The sequence below is a fragment of the Glycine soja genome, chromosome 5 (assembly GCF_004193775.1).
Source record: "Glycine soja cultivar W05 chromosome 5, ASM419377v2, whole genome shotgun sequence".
Classification (NCBI taxonomy): domain Eukaryota; kingdom Viridiplantae; phylum Streptophyta; class Magnoliopsida; order Fabales; family Fabaceae; genus Glycine; species Glycine soja.
The window spans coordinates 1,866,537-1,879,426 of NC_041006.1; the positions used below are offsets into that span (position 1 = coordinate 1,866,537).

At 31.6% G+C, this 12,890-nt stretch overlaps 2 protein-coding genes across 4 annotated transcripts; one reads left to right on the forward strand and one right to left on the reverse strand.

The window, feature by feature from the left end:
* Nucleotides 1-3,433: 3,433 nt before the first annotated feature.
* On the forward strand, nucleotides 3,434-10,082 carry LOC114411804 (respiratory burst oxidase homolog protein A-like). 2 transcript variants are annotated; one of them, XM_028375506.1, is made up of 14 exons: nucleotides 3,459-4,345; nucleotides 4,812-4,968; nucleotides 5,051-5,099; nucleotides 5,350-5,463; nucleotides 5,577-6,020; nucleotides 6,682-7,068; nucleotides 7,669-7,764; nucleotides 7,929-8,044; nucleotides 8,204-8,306; nucleotides 8,386-8,568; nucleotides 8,692-8,823; nucleotides 8,965-9,093; nucleotides 9,381-9,459; nucleotides 9,585-10,082. In XM_028375506.1, the coding sequence occupies exons 1-14, from the start codon at nucleotides 3,982-3,984 to the stop codon at nucleotides 9,692-9,694; spliced, it is 2,463 nt and encodes an 820-aa protein (XP_028231307.1). In that variant the 5' UTR covers nucleotides 3,459-3,981; the 3' UTR covers nucleotides 9,695-10,082. The 2 variants fall into 2 exon arrangements, with proteins under 2 accessions (XP_028231308.1, XP_028231307.1); XM_028375507.1 differs by lacking the exons at nucleotides 9,381-9,459; nucleotides 9,585-10,082 and having other exon boundaries at nucleotides 3,434-4,345; nucleotides 8,703-8,823.
* Nucleotides 10,083-10,521: 439 nt separating this feature from the next.
* LOC114411805 lies at nucleotides 10,522-11,885 on the reverse strand. Of its 2 annotated transcripts, none has more exons than XM_028375509.1 (2): nucleotides 11,253-11,885; nucleotides 10,522-11,010 (listed from the first exon to the last, which is right to left on the reverse strand). In XM_028375509.1, exons 1-2 carry the CDS (start codon nucleotides 11,838-11,840, stop codon nucleotides 10,999-11,001), a joined length of 600 nt encoding a protein of 199 aa, XP_028231310.1. In that variant the 5' UTR covers nucleotides 11,841-11,885; the 3' UTR covers nucleotides 10,522-10,998. The 2 variants fall into 2 exon arrangements, with proteins under 2 accessions (XP_028231310.1, XP_028231309.1); XM_028375508.1 differs by having other exon boundaries at nucleotides 10,522-11,152.
* Nucleotides 11,886-12,890: the final 1,005 nt, after the last annotated feature.

Genomic DNA, 12,890 nt, shown 5'->3' on the forward strand with positions numbered 1-12,890 from the left:
CTATTTACATATTGAAAGATAACAGTGACTATTTATCCAATTTTTTTAAATTTTAACTATACACCGTGCACACTAAAAAAACAATTAAATGAAAAAACATACATGATCGCATTACAATGCACCTTCCCGAATTATATCCTCTCTCTCTATTCTTTGTTTGAAAAGTTGTGTTGCGGCACATGTGGTGTTGAGAGATAGGAAACATACTTAACAAATAAGTTATGGCGTTTAAATAGTCATAGGAGGCGCTTCCAATCTTCATCTTCCAAATACGACTTAAAGTGGGAGGGCATATTCCAAATTGTCCAAATATAAGTTTAAATTTCATACTTACAAATGTAAGAGTTATAACTTTTTTTTTTATGAGAAAAATGAATACATCATCATTCAGTTATAATTTATCATCTATGATAAATTTATTAATTTTTATGATAATTATTTTAAAAGTATTTTATATTATCAATACATAACTATTAAATTTATCTTTTTATTTTAAAAAATTTAAGTAAATTGAGTTAAATTATTTGATCTTATCAAAATTAAGACAAATTTTAAGGCTCAAAAATCACTTCCAAATTATCTATTAACACAATCATCACATCACAATAAATATCAAATCAAATTTTACTTCTTGTAAGATATGAATTCATTTCTTACTAAATTAATCAAATTTTGTTGGTGTAAGAGTTATATTCAAATAATAATCAATACTATAATATAATATGAGATAAACTTAAAAGAAAACTTTTTTTATCACACAAAATTTTATTACGCTACTTATTTTATCAATTACTGAAACTTTAGACTAATTATTATTTATTAACAAATATCACTTCAAAATATTTATAGAAAAAACACCATATCATGTTTGATAAATGATAACACTTAATTTTAGGAGAATAATAACTTTCTTACTATATATAATTCTTTAAGAAATTTGACAAAAAAAGTAATTTTTTTTAAAATAAACCAAATGAACGTTTAGTTGTTATAGTTATATATATACTTTGTCAAATTAGAATTGAATGATGTGTCATACACTATAATTAATTTTATTGGTATGAGAATTTGTTTGTTAGAATGACACATTATATTACTAGGATAGACATATAATGTCTATGCTTACAACTAAGACTATACTAATGAGAATAATTCTAGTGATTAATTATTATTTTTTTCTAAAATATAATTTTTCTTCGTAACACATCAATAAAATAAGAATTAATACGAACCAAATAGGTATATAATGAAAAATAAAATTTCTCGAGTTATATTTGTTTACAATTTTGAGATGAAAAAACTATAAATATATAGATAAATAAAATGAACACAACAATAATCATTAAAAGTTGAATAAATATAATGTATAAAAATTAAAATGATATCATATTCTCTTAATGTTTTTATCGACAATCTTAATATTCTATAAAGTATCTCCTTCATTTTGAAATTGCTGTTATTTTAAAGGCTCAAATATCTTTTTTTCTTTTAATTTAAAATTTTTTCACATTCGTTTTTGTAATTTATTTATTTATTTTAGTTCTTACAAAATATATTTATTTTATTTTTTGTCTTTAAAGTATTTTATATAACATTATTTATATTGTTTAAAGTATTTTTTTGACAGTTCAAAGCATTTTAAAAATAAAAAATAAAACAAACACATCTTAAAAAGATTAAAATGAATAAAATATATAAGAACAAAAATGAAAAAAACATAAATTATATTAACGAAAAAAATATTTAATTTTATCTAAAAAGCTCAATTTTACTTAAAAACTTATGTTGCTTTAGCAGAAATTTAGGATCTGGTCAATTGTTTATCACTCGTATCCTACTTAATTATTGTATGTGTCTTCTATCATATTTCTCTTTTATTAACACTTCTATTCCTTTCTCTTTACCACCACTAATTAATTAATGGAAGTATTTTTAGTTATTATATAATGAAATTTTACATTAATTAAATGTTTCTTAAATTAAGTACACTAACCTTAAATAACACTCCTTTAAAAAACCCTCAAATAATAGTAATAATTTGAATTATTTCGATCAGATTAAGAAGATTTGTAAAAAATAGTTAATACTTAATATACAGTTTTTATATAAAAAATGACTAATATAATTTTTAAAGATACTATAAAAACCCTTAATATGAAGTAATTTGAAACTAAGGGCAGACTTTGGAAAAAACGTTTAACGTTTCATAAAAAAAAAATTAAGTGAAAAGCTTCTAGAATGTGACTTATCAAAAGAAATAAGGGAATAATATTAAATTAAAAATTGAATATATTTAAAATCATAAAAATATAAAATACATTTAAATTTTTTTTATATTATGAGTTGACAAATGACTTGAACCTATCTACCTATTTAACCTGGGTTTTTTTGTGTGTTGAACAAGATAATTAACCAGCTAATCCATTTTGATTCATCCCGCTTAACTTGTCAAGGAAATGAAATAAGACAAATCAACCTGTCAACTTTTTTTAAAGAAAAATTTAGAAAACAATCAATATTAATCTGTTTATTTTGACTTTGTACAACTGATTTAACATATTAGAAATACCATTTAAACTACTATTTTATTTATTTTGTCTTTGTAGACAGTGAACCACTATTTGATTGGTGAAGAAATATTTGTAAATGCCAGTAATGTAATATTTTATAATTTTTTACTAGTGTCATAATTTTATTAGAAATGTTTTTGTACGTATGTATTTTTAATTTTAGTTTTCATAATTTTTTCTTTTTCTTTTTATTTTTTAATAGTTTGGCTTGTGAGCTCAACTCACCTCTTTGTTGGAGGGGGGGGGGGGGGGGGGAGGGGGGGGGTTAACCTACTAACCCACCACCATTAAACAAATAAGCTAGGCTGCTTGACCCATTTTATCATTGTAGTTCATTTAATAAATTTCTTCGAAGATATTTTTTAAAAAATTTCTATAATTCTTTTATTTATTTATTATAAAGAGAACAGGAGGGAGTAATACTTATTTTTCTACGCTTGCTTCATGCCTTTATATGTGTATTTTTTTTCCTTATCACATATCTCATTATATCTTTAAGACATATTTAGAATTTTTTTTAATATTATAAGTTTTTAATATATACTTCAATCAATTTTTTTTAAAGAAATCTCATGGGAGTAAATAAATGAAACCTAAATTCAAAAGCATAAAAAAGAAGTACCAAAGACACGTCATTTTTCCTTTCACAATTTTTTTATATTCAAGGATGGCCGAAGCCACCATTTCTTTCACTTTCACAATTAATCATTGTTCTATTATTCTCTTGCTTACGTTGTAATACTATGAGCTGTTCTTGACACACATATCAGCTAGAAATGGAAACATTATTCACTTTTTCGTTTTTCCTTCCCAACTTCAACCAACACATATACACACAAGCACCCAATATATCACAGCCTTTTCATTGCGTGGATTTGTTTTCGATCTTCACCTGCTCTTACTTAATCTCCATCCTCTCCCAATCTAGCAAATTCTCCACAAAACTTCCATTTTCTTAACTTAAATTTCTATAACTTAGTCCCCACACTCCTACCAAACCAAACACATGATCTATTATTCTTTTGATATTAACTTGTCTTTTCTCTATTCAATGCCCTTATTCAACCACTCAATTCCTAAGAAAATTTCCACACTCGTACACATGAAAAGAGAAGGTGAAAAAATAGAGGCAAGAAAATGACCACTTTATTGTATGTTGTAAAACAATATAAACAAATTCATCCAGCAACTCTTAGCTAACTGCTTCTAGCTAGCTCCTTTGGTTGGTCAAAGTTGAATAATGCAATTATTATTCAAGCAACTTTGTGCTCCTCATCAAGAAAACAGAGAAATTTTATTAGTTCCAGCACTATGCATTACACTCCACATTTTCTTTAGAATATGTTGGAAACAAAACCTTCACTTTCCATGACAACTTAATCAAAGCCTCAATTCTCTTCACAACCCATCAATGGATGGTCTTGTAAAGTCCCAAGCTCCTCATGAACGTTCCCTCATTGCTCTCTTCAAATCATCTCCTTCTTCTTCCTCCTTCTCTTCTTCTTCTTGGACCTCTGAAGTAGTCCTTCAGATTCAGACAGAGTCCAAGGTTCGGCGCGAATGTGGGCCTAACGATGTAGCAGACTTGAGATCGGAACAAACACTTTCTCACATAACAGAAAATGAAGAAATTCAAGGCGTGGGGTTCATCAATGGCATTGTTGGCCGCATCGGAATGGAGTGGAAGGATTTGGAGAAACGGTTCGACCAAGTGGCACGAACCGAAAGTGGCGCCGAACCGGCTGTGACATGGTCCGAATTTGGCTTCTGCATTGGTGAGAATAGCAAATTAAAGTCAACAGTACATTATCACTTTGTTTCACGACCACAAATACAATAATTCACAATGCATTAATGCATGATGCTCATTGAGACTTTGAGAAGTCCTTTTCGGTGTCTCTTGTGTTTATCATCTGGCACCGATCAATTAACACGAGAATAATAGCAAGCAGAGCAGTTAGCCACCTTAGCCATGTTCTTCGGATACGCTATAGTTCCGTAATATAAGACAACTTGTTTCACTTTTTAATTATTCTTCTTCCTACTTTTATTTAGTTCAATGATCAATGTTCAACACTTTATTTCTCCTTTTTAATTAATTCTCCATTAGTTTAATATCCTTTTTAATAATATCAAAAAACCAAATGCGTTATCTACACCTACCTGTTCTTAGTTTATTCTGATCTTATTATGCCAATTATTGTTTTAGTTTTTCACTTTCAATTATGTCCTATTTTATAGGGATGCAGTCATCACCAGAGTTTGCCAACGAATTACTCAGAGCACTGAGACGCGGCAAGGGTTGGAAATCCAATATCACCAAAACTGATTTGTACCATCTTTGGTTTCGGATGAAGGATAATTCTTTTAACTCAAGAATGCGAATATTCTTTGACATGTAAAAAAACAAAAAACTTTGCTAAACTCTCTTATGCACAATTCTGAAATCAATTAGTAATTTTTCCTTCACTTTACTTTAGGTGTAACAGAAACAAGGATGGAAGAGTTACCGAGACAGATATAAAGCAGGTTATTATTTATTTAATAAATGACTTTTAATCTATAGAGGAAGTAATTAACTTTACTAGGAGGCTGCTAAAAATTTTGCATGTGTTAATTGTCTTGTTCCGCATGTTGGTGTTGATTTTGGCCCTTCCGCAGACAAACTCTATAATTAATTCTTGGTGGTGTGCATATTACAAACCATCAATTATAATTGGCATATTTCTGTATTCAAGTGCTTGTAGTGATTTATGATTATTTTTGTACCTTTACACAGACAATTTTATTAACCGCTTCTACAAATAAGCTATCCGTGACACATGATGAAGCAGAGGACTATGCTTCTTTGATCATGGAATCTCTCGACAAGAAAAACAAAGGCTACATTGAGGTACCAATCTAGCCTCTTCAACCCGCCAATCCCATTACCAAATTAATGACCCTATTCCTATTCCATATTTTATTTTTATTAAACTAAATACAAAGATTCGTCTGCATATGTAGATATCTCAAATGGGGTCTCTATTCAAGGCAACAACAAGTCTATCAAATTCAAAGGCACACTTTCCAATGAAAAAAGTACCAGCAGCAGGTAGCAGCACACAGAATGTTCAGAACACTAGCGGTGACTTTTGTGAAGAACGAGAAGAACCAATGTCAAGGACCGAAGTGTTGTTCAGAACTTATTGGAGACGTGCTTGGATTGTTCTGGTTTGGTTGCTTGCATGTTTGGGGTTGTTTGTGTGGAAATTTGTTCAGTACCGCCACAGATCAGGGTTTGAAGTCATGGGGTATTGTCTTTCCACGGCTAAAGGTGCAGCTGAGACCTTAAAACTCAACATGGCTCTTGTTCTTCTTCCTGTTTGTAGAAACACAATCACGTGGCTCCGCAAGCACCGTCCGATCAACTCTGTTATTCCATTCAATGACAACATTAATTTCCACAAGGTTGGTTCTCTAATTTTTTTCCCCCTCATTTGCATTTAAGTTGTTTGTATTTCTGTAGTCATAAGGTAATTGTGAGAATTTTACATGTTAAACTTTCTTTGAATTTGGGCTAACTCATCTCCAAAATGTTTCTCCCTATTGGTGAAAGTTGTCAACTCTCTCACCTACATTATTTTGATGATATCATATCACTGTTGGGAGATCAATATCATTGAATATTATTATGTCAATGGTTATATAAGATGTCAAATTCACTAAATGTTACAATAAAATATATTTATTGTTACATGGATGCATGCATATGACCACCAATTACTTTTGATTTATCCTAAACAAATTTTGTATTCAAGTATTGGAAATCAGAGCAAAAAGAAGCATGTGCATGACCTTTCTGCATTCGTCCAAATTAAGGTCTTAAACTTTAGTCTACGAAGATATCAAAGTTATGACGATGACTCCGATTTTCCTTCTTCGATGCATATATCAAAGCACATTATACTAAGAAATCTAACTCACTTGGTTGAATATCATGCAAGAGTTGTTCTAAACCTCCTTGTTATGTTGAATTTCTATGAATAAAAAAACACATTGTAACATTGATATGAATTGTGATGTGGAGAAACAAAGATGTTTGATATTTAAGTTTTTGTGATGTTCACAGCTAATTGCAGGAGGAATAGTGGTGGGTGTGATACTGCACGGTGGGACGCACCTTGCGTGTGATTTCCCAAGAATAAGTGAGTCAGACAAATCAATATTCCGGCAAACAATTGCCTCGGGATTCGGGTACCACCGGCCAACGTACGCGCAAATTTTGGCGACGACGGAGGTGGCGAGTGGGATAGGCATGGTGGTGCTAATGGGCATTGCATTTGCACTGGCAACCAAGTGGCCACGGCGTCGGTCCCCGGTGCTGCCGGTGTCCCTCCGTCGTGTCACTGGTTACAACACCTTTTGGTACTCTCACCATTTGTTTGTCCTTGTCTATGCCCTGCTCATTATTCACTCCATGTTCTTGTTCCTAACCGACAAGTTGATGGAGAAAACGGTAACCCCTTTATTATGACTCTTTCCATCCTTATTCTATTTACTTTCTCGTGATTTTTGGCGTAATTTGGGCGCTTTACATTTATAATAGTGTTTTTCTATTAATAAATATTAATTATTAATTTTCTTAAGAGAATTAAACCACGACCTTTTTTTTTTCTTAATCACTCAATTAATTTTATATCTTCCCATGTGTAATAGGGCTGGTCTATGAAACTCTATTATCAAATTTTAGATGATGAAATGTGTTTTTTTTTTTTTTTTTTTATAATCTAAAAACTATGCATGCATTGCCAGGTGTTTTATTGGAAAGACCAAGAGGGCCACGTATCTCTTTCTAGCATCTATTATGTGTAACCTTTTTTTCTCCTCTCTTGTCTTACCCAAAGAGAATAATAATCTAAAAGTGGCAATGGGAATGTGCCTGATTGAATTATTACCTCTTCTGAATTATTTAAAGTCCTTCCTACTAGTTTATTCCTGGTTGCCCATCATTGTGATTAAGATGGTAGCAAAAGTTGCTCTAAAGCTCTTTAATTTAAAAAATTACATAACAACTTTGATGTAGAATTTGAATTTAGATTTATTTTTCCATGTGCAGACATGGATGTACATTGCTTTTCCGGTTTTATTATACGCTGGGGAGAGGATCTTTCGAGCCATTAGATCTGGATCTTACGAAGTTGATATTCTGAAGGTAATTGATCAGCTTTCTCTATTTGTATAATCTATGGGTTTAAAGTTTCAGTTGATAAATTTTATGGTACAGCTCAAATATGAAATTTACCAATTTTTGTATTGTTTTTGTCAAGGATAACTATTACCTTATTCCCTCTTTTTTTTATATTATTTTTCATGTAGGCAAGTCTATATCCAGGAAAAGTATTGTACCTCAAAATGCAAAAACCAGAAGGTTTTAAGTTCCATAGTGGCATGTATATATTCATTCAGTGCCCCCAAATTTCGCCCTTTGAATGGTACCTTCTATTTCTTTCACGTGACAATTTCATTCAAGATTCATCATTGTGTCATTTTTATTTAATATTAATTCAGTTCATTCTTCCAGTTTTTATGCTGTCAGGTTGGTCAATCAAATATTGATATTCTATTTGAGTTTCTTTTGTCTAAATTTTCAGGCATCCATTTTCCTTGACTTCAGGGCCACAAGAAGACTACCTCAGTGTTCACATTAGAACACTCGGAGACTGGAGCTACCAAATATATGATCTATTCCAAGAGGTGAAAATAGCAAATGTTTTTCAGTGCAAATTTATGCGTCTTAAATTCTTCGGTCTCAAAATTGTTCCACAATCTACAGGCAGTGTTATCACGATCACAAGGGTGTCCAAAACTGTACATAGATGGCCCTTATGGTTCTGCTGCTCAAGACCATGTAAAGTATGACATTCTAGTACTAATTGGTCTTGGCATAGGAGCCACACCTTTCATTAGCATCCTTAAAGATGTAGTTAAAGGTGTCCAGACAACGCAAAATGATCATGTAAGTTTTTTAATTGTGTTTATTTATTCGAGTATTTTCTCAGTATGATAATGTTTTCACTAAAATTCAATGGCTCTGCTACTGTTGCTTTAAACCAATGCCACATTTGGGCATTCGAAATAGAGTGGTCTCAGACAATGCAGCTTAACAAAAGGTCCATTAAAAGCATATCTTTATTGGGTTACAAGAGAGCCAAACTCTTTTGATTGGTTTAGAGATGTCATGAAGGAAATCTCAATTTCAACCAAAAAGCAGGTATGCCTAACTACTATTTGTTTTGATCATGGCATTGGCATTATGCTCGCGGCAAAAACTATGCCAGCATAACTTATCTTTGATGCAATTTAAGATCTTCAAGCATTTTCTTACTGATCTAGTTTTCTGATAATCTCTAAGTCGGTTGTGGAGATGCACAATTTCCTGACAAGTGTACATCCAGAAGGAGATATTCGTTCAGCTTTGCTAAGTGTTATTCAGGCCTTGCATCTTGCCAAGAATGGCACTGACATAGTTTCCAGGACTCCAGTAAGTACATCTTCTCCTAAGTTTTGGTCAATATATGTAGCCAAAATATATAAATTACAAGCAAACTTTAAACTTATATCAAGTTTGGCATAACAAAGCAACATTCTTCAAATTGTCATTTCAAACCATGTAGTGATTAATTACTCCAACTTAAAGTCTTGGAAGAATCTTGACAAAGACACATCAACCAATTGATTTTTTATTTTTAAAAAAATGAATAATTTGTGTCAGATACACATCTTTTGATATTGCTTGATTAAAAGATACTTATCTATCGAAAATTTCAGATACACACACATTTTGCTCGACCAAATTGGTTCAACATATTTTCTAGATTGGCTCGCAAGCATGGAGGAGCTAAGATTGGTGAGAAAAATATCCCTCGTAATTCAGGATTTCTTTTCTCTGAAAATCCTTATCTCCCTATATGTATATAAGAAATAACAGGTTAAATGGTTTTCATAACTAAGAATGTCGGTTTTCTGGTACAGGGGTTTTCTATTGTGGACCATCTAAATTAGCAAGAGAATTGAAGAAGTTGTGCACCAAATTTTCCACCAAAACCACAACTAGATTTGTTTTCCACAAGGAAAATTACTAAACTTGTTTCTGAGGAACATATTTGTTGAAGCAATTCCTTAATTAGGAAAGCAGTTCAGAATCTTGGACAGTTTCCTTTTATTTTGCCAGAGAATCTGTAAATATATTTGGTGCTCTGGTGTCTCCGACATACCAACTTCGAAGAGGGTTCAGCAATTGAAAAATGAAAGAAAATACGTCAGCCTTCATTGTTCGTTGCAAGTTGAGTATCTATCCATGATATTTCGGTATTTCCTATACACCTCAAGTAGCAAATCACACTTTTAGGAGAAGTATAAACAATGAATAAATTTTACAAAAGTACGAGAGTGACTATTCTATTACAAACATACTGTAATTATCTGGTATTTACTTTAAATATTAATCTAGGTCCATTTTTTTTACTACAATTCTTGTATTACAATTCTCTCATATGTCAAGGCAGCAAACTTTATACACTGAGCTAAAGAACAAATCTTGTACAATTTAAAAGGGTATCCGTACAACATTTCAATGAACTGTGGATTTTGAATCTACGATTAGATAAAGAACAAATCTTGTACAATTTAAATGGTTATCTGTATAACATGTCAACAAACTGGATGTTAAATCTGCATTTAGCTAGTAACTAGCGACTAATAATACAATCAAACCATCAAACAGACTAATTTCTCAATCAGCGCAAATCCTTAAGAAAGGCAATTGTATCACTAAATAGAAGGAAACAACAAATTTTCAACAGATTCAAATTGGATGAAAAGAAAACTCAGGCTTGTGGTTCCATATTTCCATTCATAGAAACGAAAGCTGCCATTAGAACTAGAAATGAAAGCCGCCAGAGAAAAACAATCATCTCAACCTCAAAATGCATCATTCCAGAAATATTGAATCGCCAGAAAATGAAAGGAGGAGTTAAAACTAAATAATTATATATAATTACAATTAATAAAAATATGATTTTTTTCTTATAAAAAAATTAGAATCTGTACAAATATTTTTTTAAAAGAAAAATTGAGGGATGGGTTGGACTTATCATTAGTACCCCTCTCTAGATTCATCCCCGCATAGGGTGGGAACATAGAAAGAGTTAAAAATCGAACATTCTTTAATTTGCTATGCTGTACCCGTTTTCTTACTGTGTTGTTGCCTTTGCTAAAATTCAATTGCTCATCTGACTGACGAAATCATTAATGTGGCGCTTTAAATCGTGTACACCATTTTTTCATAAGTTCTTCAACGCTAGCATCCATGCGGGTACCAACACCACCCCACACAAGCATGTGCCCAACATCCTCAACCGATGACCCCGTAACCTCGTACACAACTTTAAACCCAAGTCTAGTGTAGAACCGAACCAACGGTGAAAAAAACAACTAATTTAGTTAACTCTTCTAGTCCCATGTCGAGAATAGTACCTTGTTTAACAAATTTGAGAAGGGCTTATATAGCTGGATAGGTCATTCTCGTTTGGATGTCTTTGCTGCATTATAAAATTTAATATGGTATCAGAACCATACCGTGGCTGCCCAAAGATAAATAAAAAGGTGTGAAGTTTTGGATAAGGTTGGTGAGAAGAGAACCTTGGAATGGTAAAGATCCGAATCATTGATGGACAATAGCTGCGCTGTTTTGCATCCGCTATCATAACCATGTCGAATTGCAACGGCTCCGATGAACAAGCCAAGGCCAAAGATTGATTTCTCCATGCCCAGTGTCTCTCTTTGTAGTTTGATTGAGTCCAAGTGAAGAATTTTGCCTCCTACCCAGAATCTTATGAACCCTTCGGCCTTTCCGAGCTCTTTGTCCGTTACCACGCTTCTTGCTGTGATTCTGAAAAAGGGTTCCAATGTTTTGAGCTCAAGGTCGAGTTTCTGCGCTCTTGATGAGTCTAGAATTTCGGACAAGGTTTCGTTGGTAGTAGCTTTTGCACTCGCGGGTGGGAATCTGGGTTTTTGAAGGGAGTGTGAGTTGAAGTGGGGTGAGATTGAAGTGAGAGGGTGTGAAATTGGAATATTTGCAGGAACAGGAAGTTGAGTTCTGGTCTGCAATGGGGGGTTTAAGGATAAAAATGCGTTGTGGCATAAATTCATCCCCGAGGGAGGCCAAAGGAGTGTCATGTAGCCAATGAAGAAGTCAATTAGAGATTTTTTTTTGTATAGAGGTTTCATTCAACTCATTTTACAGACAAGTAGAGACAACTGAATGGAGAAATACCAAGGGAAGACAAATAAATGTGGAGAACTGTAGATGATATTTATATTTTATTGAAACAAAAAATATTTAGTATTTTTAAAAACTTCATGCCAAACCTTGGAATGAAATTTATTTTGAAGAGGAAGTAATTACAGCTCAAGAGGATTTAATTTACTTCGAAAGATCTTGCTAATGAATAATTTCAAAGCATTTATACTTTATCCGTTTTTATGTAAATGGAATAGAGAGAGGAGGATTCAAGAATTTATTTTTGTTACTAAAATTTATCTTTAAATTTCAAAATACAAGTAAACAATGTTAGTCGAACAATCGGTGAGGGTGGTGCAAAGCATAAATCAAAGTGTACAATTGAAATAGATATTGAATAAGATGATAAAGAAAGAAAGAAAAAAGTGAAAAAACATCTTCCAACTATTTTTATTTTTAAAAAAAATTAACTTTAAAAAAATTTATAGATTTTAGATGAAAAAATGATTTCTTTTGTATCAACCTCATAGCTCATGTATCATTTAAGGGAGATAATTATATTTTAATCATATATATAAGAATAAGATTATTATAAAAAACAAAGGTATCTCATACGGTATTTAATATATTCATAGGTCTAGGAGATGAATTTAATACTATTAGTTAAATTTGGATAATTTTATATCATTTGATTTACATGTTTGATGGTAGATGGAAAATTAAATATCTAATAGTGTATTTTAGATAATTATAATATTAGTATGAAATATTTATTAACTCTTTTATGATTAATCTTTGTTGAAAGATTTGGGATGTCTTAATAAGGTCTCCTCTCCTAATTATATATTTTTTTATTAATAAGATTTTAACTTGAAATCTTACTTGAAAGCCTAAGCATAATCCCAATTAGACCAACAATTTATTGATTAATTATCATATATCTAGTAACCTACAATTATTTTGAAATAAAGAATGAAACTCTCAATTTATATTTTATATCATTAAGCGCATATGAATTGATTATCTCAAGGTTATTA